Here is a 27,693-nt window from a genome sequence, read left to right as displayed (position 1 = left end):
CCTTTCCTCTGTTTGTGTGGGCTCTCTTGTTATACTTGGTTTTTACCTTTTGGTGGTTCCTTTCTTTTTTTTTTTTTTTTTTAAAGATTTTTATTTATTTATTTATTTTTTTTTTTAGGGAGGGAAGGAAGCGGGGGAGAGAGAGAGAGAGAGAGAGAGAGAGAGAGACATCAATGTGCGGTTGCTGGGGGTTATGGCCTGCAACCCAGGAATGTACCCTGGCTGGGAATCAAACCTGGGACACTTTGGTTCCCAGCCCGCGCTCAATCCACTGAGCTACGCCAGCCAGGTGGTGGTTCCTTTCTTGGTGATTTTGTAACTGGAAAAGACACCGGCGTTCGGGCTGCCTGTCACTACCAAAGCCAATAAGCAATGACAGCAATTGAATCTTTTATGGGTGCTTTATTCAAATGTCTGGAGATCTGAGAAGATGGTGGGTTCATACCCTAACAAACCATCTTCCCTTCTCTTTCCAGGCCAGATCTTTTTATAAGGGGGTAGGGGAGGACAAACAAGGTGCAGTGAGGGCTTTGAGATTCAGAAGCTGCAATGTTCCTGTCCTCAGCAGTTAGCTGTTCCCAAGGTGGGGGGCAGGGGGTGGTGGTCACACAAAAGGCCCAGATGCCTCCAACTTGTCCTTAGGTGGTAATCTCTTGCCAGTGCCCCAGGAGGTCAGCTGTTTTTCCCAGGAGCCAGGATTGGGCCTTATCTGTAGTTTCTGAAACAAAAGCTTAACATACACATTACTTGCTGGACTTACAGCTTTTTACCTTAAGCTAAAATTTTCCAAGTCTTGAGTCCCCTATCAGTTTCTCCCCTCCAGCAGCTATACTGATGTTTGCAGCTCCCAACTATTCTTGTGTGTGACCAGTGGCAGGGGGTAGGCAAAATGGATTAAGACAGTAGGAGAGTATTTTATGGGATTTAAAGTATCAGCAAGTAGAGAAAGATAGGAGATTCTTTTGATAAGTATAGCATTAACTGTGACATGTCACCCAACTTGCCACTTTTTATAAAAGGTGAAAGAGAGATAACACTCTTTTTAGAGAAGAGGAGAACTGTGAGCTGAATCCAGAAAACAGAGCACTTGTGCAAGATTAGATGATGAGATACTGTGAGAGTAAAGGATAGAAAGTAGGCATAGTGTGAGAGACAGTACTTAACCACAGCAATAATCAATAATAATGCTCAGGAATAGTGAAGTGGGCTAAGATCAGGGAGGGTTACTGTGTAGTATGTACAATTGTATGGAACAAAAATTATTTACAGTAGTACTAGAACAATAATAATATGACAAGAAATATATGATTTGGATAACCAGAATAGAAAATACAGGACAAGAGTAGTGTGTTATTTGAACATGACTGGACTTGAGTGAAGTGAAAGAAGGAAAATTAGAATACAATAAAGAGAATAAGGAAAATCAGTCAAACAATACACAATACAATTAGAGAAATAAAGTGAGGAAAACTAACAAGGAAGAGAAATGTAAAAAAATCCTAATAAAATAAAAGTAGTAAAAATAATGAAAAAACAACAATAATACACATAAACAATAAAATGCCAGCTCTATGTGATAGCAAAGTGACATTTGTCTCAGTTTCTCAATTTTGGGGGTTAGCCTTGTGCTCCCCCTTTGGATCTGTCTCTGAACCTTTCGTAAGTCCATGTCTTATTGTCTCACTTGGGGGAAGAAAAAAAGGGAAAAAAAAGTGAGAGGAAAGAAAAAAATAAGCCTCCTTTTGACTTTAAACCCATTTAGCAAGTTATGCCAGTCTTCCTGGATGCCACAGGAAGAGGGGGGCTGGGCTTCACTTTTCTCCCTTCCTATGGTTTTGAGAGGATGAGGACCAGTCTGGGTCGCAATATTCACAGTTGCTCAGCCTCTGGCCTAGGTCCTCCATGAGCTACCAGGCTCAGATCAGCCCCTCAGTCTCTGGGCATGCTGTGTGAATCAAGGTCAGGCTCGCGGTTCCACTCAGCCACTCAGTCTCTGGGGCACACAGCTCAAATCACCCTCAGGGCCAGTCAGCCATTGCTGGAGAGTTCCTTACAAAGCAGCTGCCTGCTATTCTTATAAGTGTATGGCTTTTCACATGGCCGAACTTTCTAACCAGTCTGAAGACTATCCGAGTCTGGGTCAGATACGGCCCAACTCCTCCCTTCTCCAGGTGTAACCCACCACCACAGTTTCTCTGGTGTCAGCATCCACAGTCCCAGTGGATGTATACTTCCTCTGTGTGTCTCCCACTTTGTCTCTATTCCCCCCAGCAACTTCCAGCATCCAGGTCCCTCCTGGTGCCAGCTGCTGCCATCCCTGCTCTGGTAGGGGAGGGAGCTGATGATCTAACTCTCCTCCCTATATCCTGCAGCAAGCATCAGTCTGGGGGCCACAGCAGCCTAGGTCCCTGCACAGATCCCAGGGACCTTATCATCCTAGCTCAATCTCCTCACCATCTGTTTTTCAGTGTCCTCTACAATTTTTGACCTCCAAATTTCATATAAGCTGGGATTCCGTTGGCTGTTCACTCCATTTCTCAGAAGACTGGCTAGGAGTTCCAGCTGGACACAGGGAAAACTGGGCTCCCCTCCCACCTACCTCACCACCATCTTGTACCGGATAACTATTGCTAGTTGTTTTCTACTTGTTTCATCAGCTCTTTTTTTCTTTTCTTCTATTTTTTTTCTGTCTGCTTTGGAATGAAGTGTTGGGGTTTTTTTGTTTGTTAAAGATTTTATTTATTTATTTATTTATTTTTTGAGAGGGGAAGGAAGGGAGAAAGAGAGAGAGAAACATCAATGTGTGGTTGCCTCTCACAGGGCCCACATTGGGGTCCTGTCCTACAACCCAAGCATGGGCCCTGACTGGGAATTGAACCTGCGATGCTTTGGTTCACAGCCTGTGTTCAATCCACTGAGCTATGCCAGACAAGGCTGCTTTGTGCGTGCGTGTGTGTGTGTGTGTGTGTGTGTGTTTTAATGATTTCCTTTTATCCCCACCATTGGCTTATTATTTTTACTTATTTTTATTTATTTTTAAATATATTTTATTGATTATGCTATTACAGTTGTGCCATTTCCCCCCCTTTATTCCACTCCACCCTTCACATCCCCTCCAACTTACATTCTCCCCCCTTAGTTCATGTCCACGGGTCGTACATATAAGTTCCTTGTCTTCTCCATTCCTATACCATTCTTAAAATACCCCTGTCTATTTCCCACCTACCATTTATGCTACTTATTCCCTTTAACTTTTCCCCCATTCCACCCCTCCCCTTCCCTGCTGATAACCCTCCTTGTGATCTCCATTTCTGTGATTCTGTTCCTGTCCTAGTTGTTGGCTTAGTTTGTTTTTATTTTGTTTTTGGGTTCTATTGTTGACAGTTTAAGTTTATTGTCATTTTAGTGTTCATATTTTTGATCATCTTCTTTTTCTTAGATAAGTTCCTTTAACATTTCATATAATAAGGGCTTGGTGATGATGAACTCCTTTAGCTTGACCTTATCTGGGAAGCACCTTATCTGCCTTTCCACTCTAAATGATAGCTTTGCTGGATAGAGCAATCTTGAATGTAGGTCCTTGCCTTTCATGACTTGTAATACTTTCCAGCCCCTTCTTGCCTGCAAGGTTTCTTTTGAGAAATCAGCTGATAGTCTTATGGGAACTCCTTTGTAGGTAGCTGTTTCCTTTTCTCTTGAGTAATGTAATTATGATGTGCCTTGGCGTGTGCTTCCTTGGATTCAACTTCTTTGGGACTCTCTGAGCTTCATGGACTTCCTGGAAGTCTTTTCCTTTGCCAGATTGGGGAAGTTCTCCTTCATTATTTCTTCAAATAAGTCTTCAATTTCTTCTCCTTCTGGCAATTGTTTGATTCAGTTTTTGGAATGTTTAAAGTTGTACTGGAGGTTCCTAAGCCTCTCCTCAGAGTTCCTAAGAGTTTTTTGAATTCTTGTTTCTTCATTCTGTTCTGGTTGAATGTTTATTGCTTCCTTCTGGTCCAAACCATTGATTTTAGTCCAGATTTCCTTCCTCTCACTCTTAGTTCCCTATACATTTTCCTTTATTTCACTTTTCCTAGCCTTCACTTTTTCCTCTATTTTTGTGACCATGCTCAACCATTTCTGTAAGCATCCTGATTACCAGTGTTTTGAACTGTGCATCTGATAGGTTGGCTATCTCTTTGTTGCTTAGTTGTATTTTTTATGGAGCTTTCATCTGTTCTTTATTTGGGGCCATTTTTTTTTTCTAGGCATGCCTGTTACGTAGTAAGGGGTGAAGACTTAGGTATTCACCAGGGTGGGGCAACCATGTCACTGTGTTGTGGCCCTATATGTCAGAGGGCATCAGAGGGGGAACATTGCTGCTTGTTCTGCTCTCTGCCACTACCCACAAGCAAATTGGGCCTTTCTGGTGCTGATTCCCAGGTAGGTGGTTTTGTGTCTATTCTAGGATTCTGTGGGTCTCTCCAACAAACTCTCCTGTGAGGATGGGAGTTTCTCCCATCACTGCAATGCCCACAGGTTTTTTTTCAGTCAGAGGTTTCGAGGCTTTATTTCCCCATGCTGGAACCCTGGGTTGTGCGGTCTGTCTCGTTCCCCAGTTGTTCCTCCCAGTTTATCCACAGGCAAATGTGGGACCACCCACTCTGCCAACCGCCACCTCGCTCACTCCTCCAGCTGCCTCCTTGCTGTAAGTCCTCTCCACCCAGCTGCCCATCTCCACCCCTCCCAGTGGTGTAGATGAATATTTCTTCTTTAACTCTTTGGTTGTTGGACTTCCATACAGTTCAATATTTTGTCAGCTCTGGTTGTTGTTTGTTTTTAAATTTTTTGTTGTCCTTCTTTTGGTTGTGAGAGGAGGCATAGTGTATCTACCTATGCCTGCATCTTTGGCCAGAAGTCCTATTTTTACTTTTTTTTAAGGTTTTATTTATTTGTTTTAGAGAGATGGGGAAAGGAGGGAAAAAGAGAGGGAGTGAAACATCAATGTATGGTTGCCTCTAACACACCCCATACTGGGGATATGGCCTACAACCCAGGCATGTGCCCTGACTGGGAATTAAACCAGCCTATTTTTACTTTTGAAAAATTGTTTTACTAACTGCTCTGTAATTACATTTTAAATTACTATTTACTTTTAAATAATATACAGCTTCTTGTGTAGTGTAAGGACTTAATAGCACTGTATTCCCGATTCTTCCCATCTCTTGGTATATTGTCATACATCTTACTTCTTCATATGCTTTATATTCACGATATATTGCTACTGTTTTAGACAGTCAGTTATGTTTTAGAGTGATAAAAAAGAGAAATTTTACATTTACCTTCATTTTAGCCATTTCCATTGATCTTCACTTCTTTGTGTATATTCAGGGTTCTTTCTATCTGGTATCATATTCCTTCTACCTAAATAATTTCCTTTTAATATTTTGTATAGTGCATGTCTGCTGGTAATGGATTCTATTCTTTTGTCAAAAAAACAAGTTTTTCATTTTTTTAATAATCATGATTTTCTTTGGTGATATATAATTCATATACCTTAAAATTTACCCTTTTAAAGTATATAGTGTTTTTAGTTAATCCAAAATGCTAGGCAACCATTATCACTATCTAACTTCAGAACATTATTATCACCCCCTGAAAAACTCATTCCCATTATTAGTCACTGCTTGTACCCAGCACCTGGCAACCAGTTTGTGCATTTTTTAAAAAGATTTTATTTATTTATATTTAGAGAGAGGGTAAAAGGCAGAAAAAGAGGGAGAGAAACATCTATTGGTTGCCTCTTGCATACGCCCAGCTGGGGACCTGGCCCCAGACATGTGCCCTGACCAGGAATCTAACCAGTGACTTTTTGGTTTGCTGGATGATGCCCAACCCACTGAGCCTCACCAGTCAGGGCATACTGTCTGCATTTTTGATAGGTATTTTCACTGTGTTTAGAATTTAGGGTTGTCAGTTTTGGGCGCTTTCTTTCAGCACCTTAAAAAAGTACTTAATTATTTCTGGCTTTCATTGTCTCTTTTGAGAAGTCTACTGAAATTTTTGTGGTTTTTGTGCTTTTTTTCTGTTTGTGATGTGTACTTCTACCACAACTTCATTCCCCGATGCTTTTAAGATATATTTTTACAGATTTTCTCTTTGGTTTTCAGCAATTTAAATATGATATGTGTAGGGTGTATGTGTGTATGTATGTGTTTGGCATGTTCTCTGAGCTTCTTGGAGTCCTTCATAATTTTTGGAAAATTCTCAGTCATTCAAAAATTCCTTTGCCACATATTTTTTCTTTTTCTGGGATTCTAAGTACACATGTGTTAGGCAATTTGATATTGTACATAGTTTTTGGATGTTCTCTTCTGTATGCTTCATTAATTTTTCTCCATGTTTTAGTCTGGAATTTTTATTGACCTGTGATTCTTTCTGATTATGCCCAAATTCCTTAACTGTTCATGCATGTAGTCTACATTTTCTACAAAAGCCTTTAACATATCAATTAACTTTAAATTCCCTGATATTTCAGCATTTGGGAAATATAATCTCTTGAACCTGATTCTGTTGATTTCTTTATCTCTTGGCAGTTGATTGGTTATTGTTATTTTGTTTGTTTTTGGTTTAGCTTTTTTTATGTGTGGTGTAATTTTTGATTGCCGTAGTATGGATACCCTTATCCTTCTATTAGTCCATTAACATGTGGGACTGAGTGGATCTTGTCAGTGGAACTGGATTTGGATTTTGTATTTATGATTCCCTTTGTTTGCCACTGGTTTTAAATTTCTCTGGTGTCACCTTGTGTTTATAGTAAGGGTTGATTTTCCAGAGGGTTTTCCTTAGTTGCTCTGCTCCCTTCAGCCATAGTATTTCTTTTGATCTTGTGCCTCAGAGAGGATCTTCCCATGCTCTCACCCCTTATCCAGAATTAGACTGCTGTTGCTTGTCACTTGGTGTCACCAATTTGAAGGGGAATGGAGAGTGTTCTCTCTTGTCTTCGTTCAGCCTCAGTGTTAGGCAAAACTGTACCACTAACTCTCATCCTTCCTCACTGATATTGCTCCTTCCCCAGGCGAGTAGAGGATTTTTTTTCTTTTATCCTTCCCCAGCCTCAATGAGTCTTTATCTGTATCTTAAGGGTAATAGGGTTTATTACCCTTCCCCTGACTCTAAGGCTTTTATTCCTTAGAGCAGGGTTGTCAAAACTCATTTTCACTGGGGGTCACATCAGCCTTGAGGTTGCTTTCAAAGGGCCAAATGTAATTTTAGTACTGTGTAAATGTAACTACTTCTTAACAGTTAAGTGAGAGTTTGCTGCTTCCACCAGGTAGAAACAAGGTGCCAGGCTGGATAAAACAAGGTGGAGGGCCAGAATCAGCCCATGGGCCTTGTGTTTGCCACCTGTGCCTTAAAGGAACAGTGATCAGATAAAGCTTCATGCTTTTCCTGAAGCAGGAGAGCTTCCGTCTTCTAGGAATGCACCAGCAAGGAAGGCTTTCTCTAGCCTCCTGCCTTGACCCCATTCTTTCCTGTGAACAACTGAGAGGTCAGTGGAGAAGAGTCTACAAGCTGATGCAAAGGCCCCTGATCTCTATGGTTCCCAGGGATTCTATACTCTCAGGCTAGCCCACACTTTGCATTTAGCAATTCAATAATAATTTTATCTGATTTCTTATCTACTATATGAAGGACTTGCCTTCCTCATATTGCCACTGGTAAGCCAGTGCTCATGTCTGATCTCCCTGTGGAGGCCCCTGTCTTTGCATGAAGTTCAGGCTAATTGGTTGCCCTGTTACCTCAGTTCTGTAATGAATTTAAGAAAAGTTATGATTTGATAGATTATCTAGCTTTTTGTCTTATTAAGGTGGAGGTAATACTCTTTCTAGCTTTCTGTATTCTAGGCCTTGAACTGAATCTCAAATGGCAAGTAGGAATTGACATGATAAGAAAGGGTGGGAAAGACATTGTGGATGGGGTAATGTTTTAGCAAGACAGTGGGAACAAAATTGCATGGTAGCTTCATTGACAAACAGCAGGTTCAGATTAACATTGTAAGTGAAAGCTAGAATGATGGGCCAGATCATAGAAAGCCTGAATGCCTAATGAAGGTATTAAAGTGTATTCTGAAAGCAACGGAAGAGCCCTAAATCTATCTATATATATAGCTTTGAATGGTATTTGCCACCAACCCTCTTTCCTTTAAAAGGCAGTTAATAATCATGGGCTATTACTTCTAAAATGATTGCATTGCTCATAAGTCTGTAGTAGTGCCCAACTTGCATGTAGAAGGAAGCTGCCGAGTGTCTTATGTGCCCATGTAATTCTTCCAGCCTGGCAGCATTGGTGCTGCACACAGTCCTGAGGACTGGGAGAAAGTCTGGGACAACTGGAGGCTGCTAACAATGGCTGGGATCTTTGACTGCTGGGAGCCACCAGAGGGAGGAGACTGCCTGTATTCCTACACTATCATCACAGTGGATTCCTGCAAAGGCTTGAATGACATCCACCATAGGTAAGTCACACTTCTTATCCATGGGTCCAAAAGGATTCATGGAAGAGTTTGTTCTCTTTGCTTTTAGATAGGTTACTTTTGGAATGTAAAGTTTCTTATATGTACAAATTTAGACAGGTGGAAACTAAGACAGTTGCTTTGCAAAGTACAGTTAATAGTCAGTTTGTCTCCCTGTTCACCTAACCCAGATGTTCCAAAGGTGTCTCTTGTGTGGTTGTATGTGCTCTTTTATTGTAGTTGACCCTTCATTTCTGTTGGCACATCAGTGGGTAGAATTGACTCTCAAGTTAACTGGCTCTCAAGACTCTCAAGAAGACTGTGACCACAGTGAATGAGCCCTTGTGGGGTGCAGGGTTGGGAGTGCTGGCCCCAGGGCATGATTCACTTTAGCAGGGCTCTCATGCCCAACGAGCTCACCCTTTGGGTGTGTTTTTCATGGTGCTAATTGGGTGCTCCTCTGGTGTTATCTGAAGCCAGCCACCAGGTGTGTTGGTTCTGGGGATTCTTGGGAGGGACTCTGATGCAGGCCAACATTAGTCACTGCCTGTGACCAGCCTGGTAGGAGTTACAAAGTGATTTGCATTTGGTAGCTGCCTGTACTGGGCTTAAAGGATCCTAGAGTAGTTATGCTGTGAACCCAGGCTAGTGGCCACTAGTGCCAAGGTTTGGGTCGCTTTGCAAGAGGTATAGGGCACAGCAAGACCAGCTGCTGCTTGTAGAGGTTTTGGTTGTTTTTTTTTTAAAGATTTTATTTATTTATTTTTAGAGAGAGGAGAAGAGAGGAAAAGAAAGATCAATGTGTGGTTGCCTCTCACACCTCCTCCCCCCACACTGGGGACCTGGCCTGCAACCCAGGCATGTGCCCTGGGTTCCCAAACTGGTGACCCTTTGGTTCAAAGGCTGGCACTCAATCCACTGAGCCACACCAGCCAGGGCAGGGGTTTATAGATTTGTGAGAGATTTTAAGGAAGTCTACGGCACAAGCCAGGCCTATGCATTGAGACAGTGTCTCAGAGAATAACCAGCATGGGGCAACAGCAGTGTTATCCAAGTTAGTAGAATCTTGGATTTGGCATCTGTGTAGCTATTTGAGATGAGGGCTCAACAAAGGAAAAATGTCATCTGCTGGCAATTTAGTCCCAGACATAGCTACCCCTCCAGCCCTCTCCTTAAAGTCAGACAGTTCAGTTCCCCTCTGTATGTCCCTGGTGCTTTTGAACTGCTGTCTCTTCTCTTGAGCTTAGGGCGAGTATTTATGAACAAGTGACTCTATGTGCAGGCTCTTTAAAAGGATACCTAGGTCTACAGCAGGCAGCCCCTCATCTCACTTGCACTGAGTTCCTGCTGATTCTTATAGCCAGCTGTTGCAGTGACTCCCTTTGCCAGCACTGCTTCTCAAAGGCTGAGAAGCCATGTGTGAGCCTGGGACCCTTTGCTCCTCAATGGGAACCTCCACAGTCGAGATATCCCTCCCTATTCTTAACCACTACACATGAGTGTGTGGCCTGCTCATTTCTACCCCTGTTGCCATTCTCGAGGTGGCTGCTTTGTATCCTTAGTTATGGGAGTTCTTTATGTCCTTAATTATGGGAGTTCTTTATATTTTTAGTTATGGGAGTTATAGTGTTCAGGTGGTTCTCGAGGGTGGTTGTTCTAAATTTAGTTCTAATTTTGTCGTGTTGTGAAAGGAGGTGAACATGTTTACCTACTTCCTGTAAAATATTTTTTAAGTATGTTCAATATTTTTGAAATGAGAATAATGATTAAAATAGATGTTTATGCATTTGTCTCCTAAAATCAAGCACTCACCAATGAAGTGTGTACAATGCTCTGTGTTGGCCTAGAACAGGGATATCAAACTCATTTTCACTGGGGGCCACATCAGCCTTGCAGTTGTCTTCAAAGAGCCAAATATAATTTTCGGACTGTATAAATGTAACTACTCCTGAATAGTTAAGCAAGAGCTCAGCGCTGCCACCAGGTAGAAACAAGGTGCTGAGTTGTATAAAACAAGGCGGAGGGCCAGATTTGGGCCATGGGCCTTGTGTTTGCCACCTGTGATCTAGGACATAAAACTGGAAGCCAAACAAAGGATCTTTTTTAACATCTTCCTGGGTACCAGGAGTCATCTTACAGCCTCTTTGCTTTCAGAGGCATAGGTTCCTTTTGTTCAGAATTGTGTGAATAAATCTTGCTTACTGTAAATCTGTCATAGGATATAAGGCTGGAGATTATTGTTGATAGACAAGTTTTCCAGAATCTATTTCTCCTTTAATTCTAGGCTGGTGCATCATAGAAAAGTAACCAGTTTGCTAATGTGTGCACTGGAGTGTACTGGATCCACTCATAATTACTATTCACTGCCTTTGCCATAAAACTTTATAAATTGGCTCTCCTAGTGTTGAATTTTGTGCCCTGTTAAGTCAGAGAGCATATGGCAGCAATCAGTATGTGAGGCACAGAGAGAGGGCAAGCTTCTCCTTGTGGTGATTTGTGCTATCAGCTGATTCAAGTCTCCCTCCTTTCTCTCCCTACCCTCACTCTGCCTCTTCTAACCAATATCTTGACCTTACTGACTAGGATGCCTGCCATATTAGATGGAGAGGAAGCAGTCTCTAAATGGCTTGACTTTGGTAAAATCTCAACTCAAGAAGCTCTGAAGTTAATCCACCCCACAGAGAACATCATCTTCCATCCCGTCTCTCATGTGGTGAACAATTCCCGAAACAACACTCCTGAGTGTCTGATTCCTGTGGACTTACTGGTCAAAAAGGTAGGGGCATGTAACTTTGACAGTCCTTTTTGAGTTTTCTTCTATCAGTTTAGCATTTTCTTTTAGGATATGGCCTTTTACAGTCATAGCTTTCATTTAAACCACTCAAAACTCATACTCCTTTGTTATGGCAAAGGTGAGCAGAGCAGTGATTCAAAGCTGGCTGTTATGCCCTGGTCATTGTGGCTCAGTTGGTTGGAGCATTGTCCAGTACACCAAAAGGTCGTGGGTTCAATTCCCAGTCTGGGCACATACCTAGGTTGCGGATTCTTATGGGAGACAGCCGATCGATGTTTCTCTCTCTCTCCCTCTTCCCCTCTCTCTAAAATCGATAAAAAATATCCTTGGATGAGGATTAAAGAAAATAAAGCTGGCTGTAACTCAGAGTCCTCAGGAGACCTCTTTTTGAAATGTAAATGCCAGGCTCTATCTAGACATACTAAGTTGATCAGTATTCAGGAGTGAGCCTGGACTTTTCTATCATTGAGAATCTCTTGGCGAGTCTGGTAATAAATCAAGTTTGGGGACTCCTAATGTAGAGGGTGACTGTGAGAAAACCAAAGGGGCCCTTGACCATAATTGCATCTCTGCCTATAACCAACTGTTATTTTTAAAAAAGATTTATTTATTTTTAGAGAGGGGAAGGAAGGGAGAAAGAGAGGGAAAGAAATATCAGTGTGTGGTTGCTTCTTGTGCACCCCCTACTGGGGACCTGGCCTACAACCCAAGCATGTGCCCTGACTGGGAGTTGAACCAGCAATCCTTTGGTTTGCAGGCTGGCACTCAATCCACTGAACCACACCAGCCAGGGCCAACTGTGTTATTTTTGATGTCTCTTCTCTGTAGCTCTGCTTTCCCAACCACCAGATAGAGAAGTTCCAATCCTTGTTCTGCTTCAGGACAATTTGAGAACATTTCTGCCAAAAACTTTAACTTCTTAGAATTGGTAAGGATCCTGAAGATGTATTTTGAAGGGAAGTTAAACAAGCATTTGCATCTGTACTGGGGAGGGGAGCTCCAGAGCAAAACACTGGCCCCTACTGACATTCGGGGATAAACGTTTAGGAGTCACACTGTTTTTAGGTGTCATAGAGGGATCTGAAGTAGGACATAGCTCTGAGTATGCCAAGAACAGGCATCTTAGAATGCCTGCACAGTGTTAAGGACAATGATTACAAGAACAGCTACCCCTACCCCTATTTTTCTTTAAGTTTTTTAAGTTTTCACACCCACAGTCAGTGTCATCTTTTTTTTTTTTGCTCTAATTTCTCTGCAAACTCCTGCAACCCTGATACTTTTTTTTTATTAGATGTCTCTAAAAATCATTCATTGTACACTAGACACTGCCCCATTGCAGGCATGGTCTTTACCTCAATTTACATTCTGGAGAGGTGGCATTATGTGGATTCAGAAACCTCAGTTTACGGTAGGGTTGCAGGTAAGAGAAGTAGAAGAGAAGTGCCAGGCAAGAAGAGGCTATACAGAGGGGCTGGCTGCATGGCAGGGAAACAGCCTATTCAACCTTAGGCTGAATCCCTAATTATGGAGGCTGTTTGAAGCCTATCTCCCCTGCTTCACATCCTAACTCTCTGCCTGGTTACTAAATTATATTCTTTTCCCTGAGAATGCTTCATTCTCTGTATGTTTGAATGCCTGTCAGTGCTCTTCTCTGAATGGCCCCACATACCTCTGTGAAGCTTTCTCTAAGAGCTACCCCCTACCCTTTGTACCCCTTGGAGCACACTCAGTTGCTCGTTTCTTGCCTCTCCTGACTAATGAGCCCTCTCTGGTCTTCAGTAACATTTTCTAGTAGGGAAAGAGGCATCAGTACCTTGTGCCCCTTGGAGTTGTCCTTTTCCCAAAAGCTTAAGCTGAATGGGTTGAGCTTTTTTGTCTTTTTCCTAGGAGCTGAAGGCAAGTTGCAGCAGCCAGAAGATGTTGCAGTGGCTGGCCACAAAGGCACCCAAAAAGGAAAACCCCAAAACATCCCAAAAAGCAGAGTCAGATGTGCCCCAATGGTCCAGCCAGTTCCTGCAGAAGAGCCCATTCCCCACCAAGAGAGGCAGTGCTAGACTCCTGGAGCAATGGCTGAAGAAGGAGAAAGAGGAGGAGCCAATGGCCAAGAGGCCTCACAACCAATAATGCAGGGCTTTGAGAGATCAAGGTCATGGTTTGCTGCACTGAATACTATTGCTGATGACAGATTCTTGCATTGTGTGTATGAATTTGCTTTGGGAGGAGGTAGCATGGTGTTAGTTAATAGCTGTGGGTTTATGGGGGAGTGGCTATCCTGGCTGTGACCAGGAACCCACAATGGGGCAGCCTGGGAATGGAAGGGTCCACCTCAATCAATTCATAGGGGTTCATTGTGCCTGCAGTCTTTTCTTGGTAGGACTGGTTGGAGCCTTCCCTCAAAGCCTGACCCTGCTGGCAGGCAGTTCTTAGCACCAACCTTACCTGGTGCTGCCAGTAAAAGGCCATTTTCTACTCAGCCTTTGGACTCTTTCTGTCTTTTGGAATTAAATTCTTAATATGTATTTTTTTCTGATTAAATTATATTTGATAAACTGTATTTCAGAAAATGCTATCGGTGGGGGTAGTTTTGGATCTTACTATTTTGGGCTTTCTGTGGACAAAACTGCTTTTTTGGGAAAAATAAAAAAGACTAGGTGGAGGGTTCTTTGTTGAGTCCCTTTTCTCTCAGTCTTGGAAGTTGTCTGAATCCTATAGCTTAAAACCTACCTGAATGCATGCCTGCCAAATACAGGGGGCTGGGGGTAGAACGGGGTACAGAGGCCAAGACCCTGTCCTTACAATGGGAACTAGAGTCTGGGTGAGGAGAAATCCCAAAGTCCCAGCCCTTCAAGCCCTATGCAGATCCCCAGCCTCTGGGTAGAGCAGGGCACAGAGGATGACTTGGTCTTGTGGCACAAGTGGGAGCTGGCCATCTGTCTGTCCCAGCCTGGTCAGAGACCCTATGATTTGTTCTGTAAGCTACTCCTTGGCACTGAATCACTTTATAGTTAGTTAGTTAGTTATTTGGGGTAGTTATCTATTGTCCCTCTGTCACCCAGATCATTAATTCCATGAAAGCAGAGACCGCTTTTTCACAGTTTTGTTTTCCTAATGTTAACTGTAGATGTGCAAATATTTATTAAATGAATGTGAGCAGCTACTACATGTCCTGCCCTGTGCTAGGCATGGAGCCACAGGAGCCACTAGATGCCACACCTGGCAATTAAGTACACATGTGAGTGCAAGTATATGTGCCCCCAATTGGGCTGTGTTTTGCCAGGAGAGAGCCTTCCTGGGTGATTCGCTTTTAACTGTTTGGAACATTCAGGCCCTGCAGAATGCTGTCCTGTGCCGCTGTGTGGAAGCAGGCTCTGAGCCAAGTGGAAGGGCAGACTGTACCACCACCACTGGATCTCTGGAGGGTCTCTGGCTGAAGTCCCATGCAAATCAGGGGTCAATGTCTTCACCAATCAGAAGGCAGTTCCGGCACCTCAGTTCCAGGTGAGGGGAGGGATCTCTCTGCTTCGAACACTTGCAGTGACTTCTACCTACCATGCCTTGTCTCTAAATTTATCTTTAGATCACCATTCTAGGTAAGGAGGTGAGATCACCCTGGTGGTGGTTTGTACTCAAGAACCTTTCACTGAAGGTCAGGGGTGCTTTGCTCTGTGGCCTTCAGTTTTGTTTGAACTGATTTGCTGATTTGGAGGTTTTACTGAGAGACTTTAAAAATACATATAACTTACGCTGGTAAGCAGCAGGTTGACTGTTAGGACTTTTGTTATATTTGCTTCAGGTTTAATAAACAACAGAAATGAGATTCCCTTTATTTTTCATTACTATCTTCCCACTGTCAGGGTTGTATGTCAGTTTGGCAGGGTCTTTTCATTTTAATTAGAAGGAACAGAATGTCCTCAGCAGTGTGTTCTTTTCATTTAACTTTTTATACTTTTACATAAGTGTGATGTTAAAAGCATATTCTTATATCTGAGAACATATTTTGTGATTTCAAGTTTACATAAATGGTATTTTGGACATTTCATTCTGCAATTTTCTATCTGGGTCATCAGCTTTACTAGGTATTGCCAATTGTTCTCCAAATTTTCACTTATTTCATGAGCATGCAAATCCCCATTTTCCCACCTTTTGCTAATACTTAATCTTGCTTACCAGACCAATGGAGCATCTAATCCTGTTCTTTGTTTTTTAAGAACAAGTCTCAGGAACAAACAGGACAGCCTTTACCTCCCTGTCTGGATATAGCCAAGTCAGACTGGGCCTGAGGTTTTCTGGGGCAATTGGGACTGTCTGGCCCCTGGACAGAGCTCCCAGATGGCAGTCTGTCTTCACCCTCTGATTCTATGGGTGAGGTTACCAGGCTTGATTCTAGGCCTAATTTAGGGGATTCTTTCCTGCTTTGTAGTTTCAGAGGAGGCAGAAGCACCCCAGTATTTCAGGTTTTAATAGACAAGTATCTGCCCTCCACTCCTGTCTGCAGTACATCTGGATACATCTGGTGCAAAGCTTATGTGCCTAAAAGCCCGACCCTGTTTTGTACAGGACAGACCCAGGCAAGGGAGGGGTTCGACCAAGGCCAGTTTGGCCTAGATATGTTAAGGAGAAATACAAGGGGTTCATGATTTGGGAGGAGTGTTTAAGCTTAGTTTGGACAAGATTCTGCTTGTTGATGGGAAAGCCCACAGGGCAGGTTGGCAGTGGGCACCCAAGAAAGTAATGGGTGGCTTCAGACTCCTACCCTGGGCCTGTGCACCCTCCATCCTCTCACTCTGAGGAAGGATCAAATGATAAGAAAAGTGGAACCTCCTTCCTTGGGGAAAGGAGCTTTGGCTTAGGCTGTATAGGAGGGTTCCTAGTACATGTAAAACTGAGCAAGTCCTTTGTTTCCCCATCTCTAAATCAGGAGAGTTGGCGCTCACAATTGAACTCCCAGGAACCCAAAAGAACAGGTGCTGGTGTTGAAGACCCAAAATCTACCTTTGGGCTAGTGTTCCTCATGTGGAGATGGATCAAGGACCCCCCTTATTTCCCAGGACTCCAGAGAGGAGAGGCATGCTGCAGGCTCTATGGGCAAAACTCCCAGTGGGAGACAGAAGCTAGGACTCTTTGGAGGAGCTGGGGTATCAGTGAAAGGAGTTGGACAATCAAGCTAAACAACACAAAAAGTTCTAAATGGCAGCCCTGATAAGGAGATAGTCACAAGACAGACAGGAGCTGGGTGAGAGGCAAGATAAGGTAGGTGAGAAAAGGGGCCTCTGGAAGTATGTATGTGCAGAGTGCATTGCACAAGGGTATTGGAGAGGTTGTTAACGTTGGTGCAGAACCTCAGGACCAGAAGGCTGGGTCTTCGGCTTTTACTTTATGTCATTCTTTGTCTCAGTCTCCTTCAGAACACCATCATCCAGGGCTTCTTGTGAAGCAACCAGAAAGGCCTTCACAGAAGATCAAGTTGAGTGATCTCAAAGGGGAGACTGCAGGCCACATTGGGCTCACACATGATTTTGTTTGGTCCACAGAGTACTTATTCTTAATTGTTGAAAAATACACATAACATAAACTTTACCACCTTAACCCTTTTTAAAATGTACAGTTCAATAATGTTAAGTGTGTTCACATTGTTGTGCAACCAATCTCCAGAACTTTTTCATCTTGCAAAACTGAAACTTTACCTGTTAAACACTAACTCTCTATTTCTCCCTATCTCCAGCCCTGGAAACCACCATTTGACTTTATATCTCTATGAATTTGATTAGATATTTCATATAAGTGAATCATACATTATTTGTCTTTTTGTGTCTGGTTTATTTCAGTTAGCATATTGTTCTTAGGATTCATCCATATTATAGCTTATGTCAGATTTCCTTCCTTTTTTTTTTTAATCCTCACTCCAGGATATGTTTTCATTGATTTTTTTAGAGAGAGAAACATCACTGTAAGAGAGAAACATTGATTATTTGCCTCCTGTATGCACCCTGACCAGGGATCAAACCTGCAAACTAGATGTATGCCCTGACTGGGAATTGGACCCACAATCTTTTGGTGTATGGGACGACATTCCAATCAACAGAGCCACCTGGCCAGGGAAGAATTTCCATCCTTTTTAGGGCTGAATAATATTCCATTGTAAGGCTAGACCACATGTTGTTTATCCATTCATCCCTCATTGGACACTTGGGGTACTTCTACCTTTTGGCTATTGTGAATAATGCTGCCGTGAACATAGGTGAACAGGTAACTCTTTGAGACCCTCCTTTCAATTCTTTTGGGTGTATATCTAGAAATGGAATTGCTTGATCATATGGTAATTCTATGTTTAATTTTTTGAGAAACCACCATAATGTTTTCCACATCTGTACAATCTTACATTGCTACCAGCAGTGGGCAAGGTTTCCAATTTCTCCACATCCTCACCATTTGTTTTGTTCTGGTTTCCCTTTTATAGTAGCCAACCTAATAGGTATGAAAGAGAATATTTTGTTTTTTAAGCCCACATTTTAAAAGTGGGAGGTTTCACACACATAAAATGTTTATAATTTCCATATAAAAAATTCTGAGAGGTACTTGAGATGACTGAGCCTCATGTGGGACCACTGCCATGATAAGCATACTATTCATGCCTTTCTAAATGGCCCAGGCCTTTGCCCTTGCCTCTGGAGATGGGACTTTAAACATTTCATGAGGTGCTTCTGACACAGTCTGAAAAAATGAGAAGCTCTTGCCATACTAAGCCACATACTGCCTGGCAACAGTCAGCAAGACTGGATGATTACTGTCCCAATTCAGGTGGAGTCTGTGTCTTCCAGATGGCTAGACTGTGCTGTCTGGCCTGGTACCTTTGCACCTCTGAGTATGAAACCCAGGTCTAGTCTCTTCTCACCCTCGTCACACACACACCCATTTTATAATGGGGAACTGTTATGGCCTTGTCAACTCATCTAAGCTAACTACGTTTTCCAGAACTCCCACACTTTGTTTCTTGTTAGTGTGGGCTACAAGGCAGATACTTGCCAGATTTGGAAGGAAGCAACTATTTTGATTGCTGATCTGCTGATGTACCTTCCTGGTGTGAAGCAGCATCTAGGCCTTCATTTTTTTTTTTTAACTCCTCAACCAATTGTGTGCATGTTTAGCTCTGTGATGAAGGGCCTCGGCTTCTGCAGAATACCCTCATCACCAAGGTATTCAGAGACAGTAATAACAGTCCATCCTAAGATTCCAGTTTTTGCTAGTGAGTTTCAGCCTGCTCATGATCTTCACCTCCTGACTGAGCACCTCAAGCTGCAGCATCAGTTACAGAGATTTGGCCTTACAGAAATTGTTTATTCAGTCTCACAACTGTGCAGGGCAGTTCCCTGTAGCAATCAAATACTGCATAGGTGTGTGCCTATATCCCTTCTGGTTCTGCTTCTCCATTGAACTCCAACTGATATGGGAACCTGAAGCTCCGCTAACTATTCCTGACTCATGATCTATCAGTTAACTCACTGCTTTTACCATTCCCCAAACTCAGGAGCTTTTTCCAATCCTGGGGACCTGTGCTAGTGCTACTCCAGCCTGGAGTGTCCCTACCCAGAAGTTGATGATTTATTGTCCTCCTGCTGCATGTGGCTAAGCTCCTCCAGGACAGGCAGCAAGTCTGATAAGTCTGCAAGTGTCACTGCCTTCATTTTTCAAGTGTATGTGGCCCCAATAGCATTTGCTGCTTCATGACTAGTGGAGCTGCCTAGGTCTGACACCTGTTAAGGTCTGATACCTGGGACACTGAGATTTCAGTACCCTTGTGCTCACTGCTCAGACCTTCCAACAGGTCTTGTGCTCAGCACTAAGCCCTGTCATGGTAGATGAGTTTCACCTAGGTTGGTCTACAACAGTTAATTGGATGAATTGCTGAAGTGGCACAGCCTGGAAAGGGGCTTTTCCAGTACCGGCAGAGCTGCCCTCCAGTCATAAAGTTGGATCTAGGGACCCAGAAACTAGACCTTAGGAGGTTCAGTGGCAGGTGGGGTAACCAAAGGACAGAGCACTACCCCTAGGGGTACGCAAGGGTCGGGGGCAGGAAAACTTTGGCCAGAGGCAGTGTGTTCAGACTCTCTCTGGTTAGCAGATGAGTAAAAGAAATCTTTCTTGGCTCTACTTACAGACGAAGAAACTGAAGCTTGGGGAGAACAGTCTTTCCCAAGACCAGAAGACCATAGGGGAGATAGGCCCAAAATACTGACCTTAGCCTCCAGGACCTGGTCCCATTAGACCTACCTCTCTGATGCAGTGGATGCTAAGAGGTGCACCACCAGCCTGAGCCATTGCTACATATCTTGTCCTTTGCCTCCTCACTGCACTTGAGTCACCTCCCCCATGAAGCCCTCCTCCTGGGCCTTGCAGTATAATGTGCCTTCAATATTCATCTGGAATTGAGGCTCCGTGAAACCAAGTCCAAGAGACACAGTAGGTAAATGGTGTGTCCTGGGCTTCCCAGCTCCCTACAGGAGGTGAATGTGGTGTCAAGGCAGAAAATGAGCCTCCCACTCTCAGCACCCATACCAGTAAGATGAATTTTTTTTTAAGATTTTATTTATTTATTTTTAGAGAGGGAAGGGAAGGAGAAAGAGAGAGAGAGAGAAACATCAATGTGCGGTTGCTGGGGGTCATGGCCTGCAACCCAGGCATGTACCCTGGCTGGGAATCAAACCTGCGACACTTTGGTTTGCAGCCCGCGTTCGATCCACTGAGCTATGCCAGCCAGGGCATAAGATGAATTTTTGAACTCCTCACTGGGGCTATCATGAAGCTAAGATGAGGCCTGTGCATCCTTCCTCAGAGTGCCTGGCACACACTGAATGTTCACGTGGGGCTGATTGTGGCCATCCATCTTTCAACTTAGGGTGCATATCAGAGATGTAGGATCCACCTACAGAGGTGCAGCTCTGCTGAAGTGAGCAAGCTGCAAGGAAGGGAGGGGCCTGTGAGTATAGATTGGGACACTGAAGGGTGGTTTCAGGGGAAGAGCAATTTGAAGAGATGAAAAGGTCCAGGATATGAGCATGGGAGGGTAAAGTGAGTCAAAGGAATGAGAGACCGATTGCAAGTAATGGAAATTCACTTCAAACTAGCTTATTTAAAAAGCAATCTAACAGCTGACATGACACAGGTCTAAACTTGCCTCATCACGGCTGGATCTAGAGGTTCCATTCATATTCTCGGGCTTCTGTCCATTTTTCAGTTCCAACATTCTCTGTTTTGGATCCTTTTTCAGGTGGGCTCTCCCTATATGTTGATAAAGATAGCCACTGTTAACTCTGGCCACATGTACTACCCTTTGTGATCCCGGGAGAAAAGAATAGTCTCAGTAGTTCCAGGAAAAGTCCCAGGACTTTCAGTGAACCCACTGGGGTCAAGAACCCATTTCTGACCCAGTCATTGTGGCAAGGTGAACTGACAACCTTTATTCACTGCATCTTTGGGTCATGCAACCATCCCCAGGACTGAAGGGATCCGACTCCCAGAACCACGTGGCCTGGAGTAGGATAGGTTGAGTCTCCAGAGAAAAATTAAAGTGTTCTTTATTATCAGAAGAGTGGGAGACCTGCCCTGAGGGCTGGTTCAGTGGATGCTCCAGTGCTCCTGGGGGAGGCAGCTCTTAGGGTGGAGTAGAAAACAAGCCAGGGGCCCAGGTGATCAGGGGAATAGAGAGGTGGAGACAGGACAGAGTACCACATCATCAAAGCGGGAGGTCCCTGGGAGAGCAGGGAAGTATGAGCAGCAAAGGGAGAATTTTGGTGGGAAATATGGAAAGGCAGTGAGGAGTAAGGATGACCTGAAGGACATTTGGGGTGTCCTAGTGCTCATGGGATGTTCTCAAAGGAGACAGTCAGCAGGGTTGGGGGCTTTGGTCAAGTAACACTCCAAGAAGGAGATGAAACTCAGTGTGAATTGCTAGGCAGAAAGGAGCAGTATGCAATGCAAGTGTAGAATGCAAGTGTATGCAATGCCCTTGCAGAACACTCGACAACCCTCTCTGAACCTTAGGGCCACCTGGGAGTTGGTCAGAAAGCCAAATTCCAGACCCCAGACTGATTCCAAGTTGGCGAATTGCAGTGAGCCCGAGGCATCTAGGCTGGATTTCTGGTTTAGGGAAAGAGAGTAGAATCTGAGGGATCACATTTAATTTATTAGGAGCACTGTGCCCCAGAATTCTAGATAGGCTGAGGCCTCTAGCTGCTGTCCTACTTACTGGCCCTGCAGCCAGTATGGATGGGACAAGGCCCTAGGCTAGCTCAATAGAACATGAGCTGGCAGGGTGGGTGGGGCTGTCAGCCCTGGCCCACTACTCTGTGTCTCCAACTCTCCTGGATGTCCACAGTTCCTCAGAACCTAAACATCCACAGCCAAGTCTAGCATCACATCTCCTCCTTTGACCTAATGACAGTGCTTCCTGCAGCCATCAGTCATGTCTCCACACTCAGGTCAGGATCCCATCTTGCACTCTGAATTGCCTAGAGAGTAATGACATGCTCAGCAATTCATCTTTGACAGGAAGATCAGACAGGGCAGGCGCCTGTACTTATTTTGCCCACTGTTTTGTCCTCAGCCCAACACAGAACAAGGCAGGTGAGACATTGGCACCTGGCTCTGCAGTCCCCTAAGGCAAGCAGCAGTGGGCAGGAGCCTCCAGAGGAATATGAAGAGACTTGAAGAGGGAGTGGAGTGGCCACTTGCCCTTGAAGGGTCTGCAGGATGGTAGGTGGTTGAGGTCTGCCCTGTGACCCCACCTCACGTACCAGGGAAGGGTAGTTAACTAACACTCCAGTGTGAGGGGTGCAAACTTCTCCAGTGATACTCCCTCCCTTCCCCCAATCTATTGCCCTTCCCCTCTTTCTGTAGTCTATGTAGAGGGCCAAAAGATCCCCTGAACCTCTCACCTAACCCTAGCTCAGGCCTGCCCAACTTGGTACATGTACTACCCACTGTTCTAGAAAATGCCCTGAATTTTAGAGTTTTTTAATACCCATTTTACAGGATTGACTTTTCAGAATAGACCTGTCAGAAATAAATCAGAATAGCTTCAGCCTGCTGCCCAACTCTAGGAACAATTCCAGACACCAGGCACAATGCTAGACACCAGAGTGTCTCAGGGCTGAGGATCATTCTCAATTCATCCAGAAACCCTCCTGTCCTGTCTGCAGTCCAGATTAGCCAAATGGATCAGTCAGGCCACACCTCAAGTTGTGGGTAGTGAACCCAAGTCCAGGGCCTCCATATCTCCCTGTCATATCAATACTAAGTAACCCAGAATTCAGAATAACTAACTTCCATAAAAACCCAAAAGGTGTCCTTTTAAGAGCTGAGGAGCCCTTACCAGTAAACCTTGAAAACGACCACTTCCCCTACCCCAAGACTGAGACCATTGTTGGGAACTGAACAAGGCTATCTATCTCCAGCATCTTTTCATCTGCGTTCACAGGATGTCGGTCCTGAGCACCCTTCCGGGAAGAACCAGGAGAGGACTCCTGGGACCCACCATTCCACCCAAAATGTGCACCAGGCGCGCCCATCCCTAGCCCGCTCAGAAGAAAATCAGAGCAGTTCAAAGGTTTGAACAATTTATTGTGCCCCACAAAGGCCAAGGAAATTAAGGGAAAACCCACACAGTACCGCGCGATTGTTTGTCGCGCACGCAAAGGCTGGCGAGTGGGGAGCCGGGAAAGGGAGGCACAGTGGCTTGGGCCGCTGGCGCCTAAGGGCGGGTAACCATAGCGACAGCCGTTGCCAAGGGCGAAGAGCCAATGGGGGCGTCGTCGTGGCCATTTCAAAATCTGAAGCAAACACAAAAACAACAACAAAAATATACTACCACGGCGGGCGGGGGATGGGACAAAAGAAGGGGCCCTGGCCCCCTTGCTGCACTCAGAGGAGGCGCGGCGGCCCAGGCCAGGGTAACCGTATAAAACTACATATACTTGGGGTACAAAAACCAAACACCCGCCCGATCAGCAGATTTGTGCGCTCACTTGCGGCCTTTTGGTACTTTAGGGACGCTGGGCTTTGCGGCCTTCTTCACTTTGCCCCCAGCTGCCGCAGCTTTCTTCGCCTTGCCGCCTTTGTGCTTCTTAGAGGCCGCGCCCTTCTTGTGCGAATTCTTCTCAGGCTTCTGGTCCAAGCGCCGGGGACCCACCGCCTTCTTGCCCTTGTGCACGACTGTGGTTAAGACCGCGGTGGCCGTCGAGGCTCCGCGCCGCTCGCTGCCGCCTTCAACCTTCTTGCGGTTGAGCTTAAAGGAGCCGTTGGCGCCGGTGCCCTTCACCTGCAGGAGCGTGTCGTTCTGCACCAGTGCCTTGATGGAGTACTTCAGGTAGGTGCGCCCATTCTGTTGGTCGAACCACGCCACCTTCTTGGCCTCAGTGTAGATCTTCGCCAGCGAGGAGCCATTGCGCTCGCCCAGCCTGCGAATGGTCTCCACCACCAGCTGACTATACTTGCCCGGCTGGTTTTTCTTCTTGTTCTTCCTCTTCTTGGAGGGGGACAGCGCCGCCGAGCTGCTAACCCTAGCTGCCTTCTTGGCTGTCCCCTCGGTGGTCGTCAGCGGCAGGGCCTCTTCGAGCTCCACAGACATAGTGGCCAGCGGATTGGTGGCAGGCCGGACGCAGAAACCCGGTGGCCGCGCCGGGAAGAGGAAAGCGAGAGGCCGAGGGGACGCCGGGGGGCTGGGGGCGCGCGGCGGCTCCAGGCGGGAGCGGCCGCGGCCGGGCCTGGAGCCTGGCGGCAGGGCTGAGGAGGGGGCCGGGCCTGAGCCAAAGCGTGAGGAAGAAACCGGACCGGGGCGGACCGGAGCAGAGAAGCTGCCCAAGGGAGCAGCTGCCGCTGTTAACACCACTCCCACCAGAGCTCTCTTGCTGCGCTGCACAGAGAAAGAGGGCGCCTTGCTTCCCTTTTATGGCTCTGCGGCGGACCACGTTGAGAACAACAACAGCCTGGTCCGGAGCCAGCTCCAACTTGTGCTTTTTGGAGCCGCTTCCCCGGCCACTGGCTTTCCGGACTTCACCTCACCGGCCTCACTTTGCTCGCAGTCGTGCTCCTTGGGCAGAGTCCAAACCCTAGGGGCAGCGAAGAAGCGGTCTGTTCCTGGGAATGGACCGGCATTGGGGAACAGAGGGGTGCACCTTAGGCTGAAGAACGCGAGGTGGGGGGGGGGGGGGGGGGGCGCTGCTTTGCAGAGAAATACGGTAGGGCCTGGGGGAGGCTACACTGCTCCGAGCTTCGCAGCCCACAGCCAAGAATGCGCTACGGGCACCTAAAGCCTGACTGCGTCCAGAGAACCCTGGCCTTTCCGCAGGACCAACTTTAATTTGTCCGAACTAACACAGGGCACGCCCTCACGCGGTCGGCTGGGGCACAGTGACATGAGCTAGGACTTCTTCCAAGGGAACCTCCACCCGCCTCCAGCCGCGAAACCACGGTCGTGAAGTGCAGTGCCTCCCTGGGAACATTTTCTTCTTGATCCCCAACCCCTACTTCTGATGGTCCAAGTACCCTACTTTGTGGGTAGCCCCCTCAAGCCAAATGTCGGATCCTGGGTGGAGCTGAGTGGGGGTGTGTAAGGCCACAGGGGAGTTGCTTTTAGTTCCCGGCCACACCCCACCCCCTTTCTGGGGAGGGAAATTCAGAGTAGGTCCTATAGAGAGCCCTTGGATACTAGTTGAAGACCTGGTGGATGTGAGCTTTGCTGCACCCAGTATTGTGTTGCCAAAGAGGTGCGTGCCTCAGTCTTAAAGCCAAAGAAGCTTCCACTTTGGGAAAGCTGAGACCATGGGCAGAGACTGGGGAGAAAAGCTGACATCTTTGGAGTAAGTGATTTAAGGCCCTTGGACCACTGCAGAAGTGTAAACAAGAAACAGTCCTCTGAGCTCTCAGGGTGTGGCTCAGTGAATTGAGCAGGTGCCTATGAACCAAAGGGCCGTTCGTTCGATTCCTAGCAGGGCACATGCCTGGGTTGCAGGGCCAGGACCCCCAGTAGGGGGTGCGTGAGAAGCAACCGAACATTGATGTTTCTCTTCCTCCCTTTGAAAAAAAGGAAAAAGTCCTCTGAGACCCAAGCATGGAGGGGGAGGGGTGGATAGGAGGTAAGGGTTCCAGGGTGCAAAGAGCTGGAGGCTGTGAGGTCCCTAAAAGGGAGGGGCGTGTTTTGGGGCCTTCTGCCCCATCAGATTCGTCTCTGTCAGCTCTCACCCTTCCATACCCATTTGCCCTTGGAGAGCTAGTGACCCAGGAGAGGCTGGGAAAGGTGGAACTGCATGGGTTTTTTGAGGGGTGGTGGTGATTCAGGAGCATGGGTCCAAGAAAGGGCTTCTGCTGCTCAGGGCAGTGAGTACACGCCATTAGATAATAGCCTGGGTCTCTGCAAAGAAGGCCAACCTTCTCTCCCAGAAATGAGGAAGCTCTAAGTGGAACTATCTGCCAGGGTTTCTGAAATTGAGCTAAGCCCTGGAGATGGCACTGGAGAATTGGAAGGGTTTTTGCAGATACTGAACTGCTTGAGCAAAGACCTTGAATTCTGAAATGCAAGGCATGTGCTCGCTGGGGTTTGGGATCCAGGATTCACAGAGGATGTAAAAGAAGAGACAACATGCAGATGCCATGACCCATGGACAAGTTTCTGAGCAGAGGGCACAGATGAGAAGGTGCATGGTGATCCTCTCTGGGTGGACCAGAGTGCCTAGAAATGGGATGCAAACAGGGACACCCAGAAGGCAGCTGGCCTGAGGAAACCAGGTGGAGAGGAGTTGGCCAGATAACTGGATGAGAGGGGCTTGAGCTTGGGTCTGTGAAAGATCCATGGGCAACCAGAGGGTAATGCCCCTGATCAAATCCCACTGTGCACAGCAAGGGCACCTCCCAGACTGGAATTTGTGCCACCATCACCAGAGAGAACACTGGAAATGTGAATCTGGAACTGGTAACAGCAGCATGCTGCGTGAGGGAAAAAAAGGGAGTATGTGAGAATGGTAGAAAAGGGAAGCTGCTCCACTGGAGTTGGAGGAAGAATAGTCAAAGAGGAAGGAAGAAACCAGATGTGGCTAGTGTCACAGAAGGAAAGGAGGAGGAAGTTTCAAGAAGGGCTGATATGTCACAGTGCAGACCACTCAGAAAGTGCATTGATCATCGGTGTGGACAGGTTCAGCAGAGCTGAGGAGACTGGTATTTCACCCAGTTTCTTTTTTAAACCTAAATTACTTACAGTATTTAAAAATTTTTAGATCAAAATGCAGTTCAACCCTGGCTCGTGTGCCTCAGTGGATTGAGCGCAGGCCAGAGAACCAAAGGGTTACCTGTTGAATCCCAGTCAGGGTACATGCCTGGGTTGCTGGCCAGGTCCCCAATAGGGGGCCTGCTATAGGCAACCACACATTGATGTGTCTCTCCCTCTCTTTCTCCCCCCATCCCTTCTCTCTAAAAATAAATAAATAAATAAATAAATAAATAAAATCTTTTAAAAAATGCAGTTCATGTCGAGGCCACCGACCAGCAGCGACCGAGGAACACTGCAGATGGCTCATCAAAACATGAGAAAAACATACACAGAGACAACCGAGTCCTGTGGAGAAATAGAGATGAAACGGCCACTCTCTCTAGTGGGGAGTGCCTCGTTCCCCTGCCTGAGCAGGCTTCTATTGGGTTTGTTTGCATAAGAATTCAGGTAAAGCTCATTACTCATTGCCAGGAAGTAAGGATCAAACAATAGATAACAAGGAAGTATGAGGGCCTATTTTGAGTCAGGGTCAAAGAGCTGTAAAACTTTAAGGAACAAACTTACTTCTTCCTTAGACCCTTATCATTCAATTGAGAGCATTCTAAACAAAGCAGGTTTCACAGGATTTTACATATTCTTTCTTAGAATATTCTTTCTTCACCCAGGGAACCCGCTCTTTCCAGCACAGGGCTGCACCACCCTCTGTCATTGTTTCAGGCTTAGGTGGAGCAAGGGAACTAAGGCAACCAAGAGATAAGGAGATTTTCTCACAGACAGTGAGGACTCAGGCTTTGTCAAAGCCAAGGGGCGAGGGTCCATCACCCCCTTTTGCTGTAGCCCCCAAAGTCCCTCCCTGGGGGCCTCCCATGTGATCGTGCCTGCCTTACCTGTCATTGGCTAACCAACCAAGCATTGGGGGCCAGTTATAGATGAAGTAAAAGGAGCAAAAGTGGTGCTCCTGCCAGAGAGATAAGCCTGTCTCCTTGGTGGCTTACAGTTCCAAGGTTGTTCCCTCAGCCTTAGCCTTGGCAGGTGTTACAGCTTCTGATACCAGGCAGAGTGGTTCCCAACAGTTCAGATTTCCCTTTAAAAAAATCTGATTTGACATGGGTCGGAAAATGAAGGGGTGCGGCCTCCTCTAGGTGA

At 45.8% G+C, this 27,693-nt stretch overlaps 2 protein-coding genes across 5 annotated transcripts in view; one reads left to right on the top strand and one right to left on the bottom strand.

The window, feature by feature from the left end:
- The window catches only part of HMCES (5-hydroxymethylcytosine binding, ES cell specific), a 33,038-nt gene extending 17,708 nt beyond the window's left edge, over nucleotides 1–15,330 (top strand). For all 4 annotated transcript variants that reach the window (XM_028524896.2, XM_036009408.1, XM_036009409.1 and 1 more), the window contains 3 exons: nucleotides 8,319–8,500; nucleotides 11,081–11,273; nucleotides 13,179–15,330. In XM_028524896.2, coding sequence (XP_028380697.1) covers nucleotides 8,319–8,500; nucleotides 11,081–11,273; nucleotides 13,179–13,415 — 612 coding nt within the window. In that variant the 3' untranslated portion in view covers nucleotides 13,416–15,330. The remainder of the gene's footprint in view (nucleotides 1–8,318; nucleotides 8,501–11,080; nucleotides 11,274–13,178) is intronic.
- A 7,556-nt stretch (nucleotides 15,331–22,886) lies between these two features.
- LOC114506484 (histone H1.10) lies at nucleotides 22,887–24,392 on the bottom strand. The gene has a single exon (XM_028524239.2). It carries the CDS (start codon nucleotides 23,911–23,913, stop codon nucleotides 23,308–23,310), a length of 606 nt encoding a protein of 201 aa, XP_028380040.1. The 5' UTR covers nucleotides 23,914–24,392; the 3' UTR covers nucleotides 22,887–23,307.
- Nucleotides 24,393–27,693: the final 3,301 nt, after the last annotated feature.

Source organism: Phyllostomus discolor, chromosome 9, assembly GCF_004126475.2.
Source record: "Phyllostomus discolor isolate MPI-MPIP mPhyDis1 chromosome 9, mPhyDis1.pri.v3, whole genome shotgun sequence".
In the NCBI taxonomy this organism is placed as follows: Eukaryota; Metazoa; Chordata; class Mammalia; order Chiroptera; family Phyllostomidae; genus Phyllostomus; species Phyllostomus discolor.
This window is presented reverse-complemented; position numbering and strand designations above follow the sequence as displayed.

Bases quoted from the DNA above. Each gene is read 5' to 3' on its own strand.
- LOC114506484 (XM_028524239.2), bottom strand. From the start codon at position 23,913: ATGTCTGTGGAGCTCGAAGAGGCCCTGCCGCTGACGACCACCGAGGGG.